The sequence below is a fragment of the Apaloderma vittatum genome, unplaced genomic scaffold (genome assembly GCF_000703405.1).
Source record: "Apaloderma vittatum isolate BGI_N311 unplaced genomic scaffold, ASM70340v1 scaffold30666, whole genome shotgun sequence".
NCBI lineage: Eukaryota > Metazoa > Chordata > Aves > Trogoniformes > Trogonidae > Apaloderma > Apaloderma vittatum.
In genome coordinates this window covers 1-967 of record NW_009723924.1, presented here as the reverse complement: position 1 = coordinate 967, position 967 = coordinate 1, and the positions used below count along the sequence as shown (strand labels likewise).

The 967-nt window shown below is 51.0% G+C and overlaps 1 protein-coding gene across 1 annotated transcript in view; it reads left to right on the top strand.

Annotated features, from left to right (window-relative positions):
• FAT2 (FAT atypical cadherin 2) overlaps window positions 1–960 on the top strand; it is a gene marked incomplete at its 3' end in the record, with an annotated part of 56,686 nt that extends 55,726 nt beyond the window's left edge. Inside the window, 2 exon segments of the mRNA XM_009872294.1 lie at window positions 6–77; window positions 896–960. Coding sequence (XP_009870596.1) covers window positions 6–77; window positions 896–960 — 137 coding nt within the window.
• Between the last annotated feature and the right edge of the window lie 7 nt (window positions 961–967).

Here is a 967-nt window from a genome sequence, read left to right as displayed (position 1 = left end):
CCTGCCTCCCGCTGCACCCCCCTCCAACTCCGACAACGAGTCCTTCATCAAGTGCACCTGGGCCAGGGAGGAGATGGGTCAGTAGCCACAGCTTTTTCTTGCTCTTGCACATTCCTCTTCCCCTTGTGAAGTCAATCTAAGGTCTACAAACATGAGGGACCAACAGCATAGGTTGAAGGCAAGCAAATCACAGGCAAATGCTGCCCAAGCCCTGCTATAAATCCTTTACTGGCTCTTCACTCTGTGCTCACCAGTACATCCCAGTTTTCAGGCTTAACCTGCTCGGTGTCTTACACAATCTATTAATGCATAACCTGGAGTCCCTGACATCCTGGGGCAAAAGACCCTATAAAAGAAAAAAATTAAGCTGAGCGGAAGGGGGGAAATAAGGTCCTGAAAGTCAGTGTGAGTTTTAGTGGAGGCATTTGCAGCAATGCTCCTTGGCAGAGGGATCTTGCCTTCAGGGGAACAGTTCGTGTGGCTCAGGAGAGCAGGGTTGCTGCTCTCTCTCTGTGCAGAACTACATCACCAAAGTACACAATTAGAAAAGAATTCAGAAAAGTAACTGCAGGGAAAGGGAGAGGTCCAGTGGGTCACTTGCCACTCCATCATGCAAGCTTCTTGCACCTGAATGATACGATGAAGCGTGTCTTTTGGGTGCTAGGGTAGTGGGTGTCTGAAGGTGGGTGGAAGCACTGCCTTGGCACAGCCAGCGTGCCCTCAGGTCTCCTCAATTCCCAACACAGCAACTACAACTCCCCTGTCCCCACATCTCCTCTCTTCCCTAGTCCGTCACATCTCCTGCAGGCTCAGAGTCTACAGAAGGAATTAGCGAGAGGGCAGGAGAGGGCAAACAATAGCTCGAACTGCAGCTAACACAACTGTTTTATTGCAGTCTACCCAGCAGAGACAACCTACTGGCCCCCCCGGTACCTGTCATCAGACGTCCAGGAATATTCCCACTACG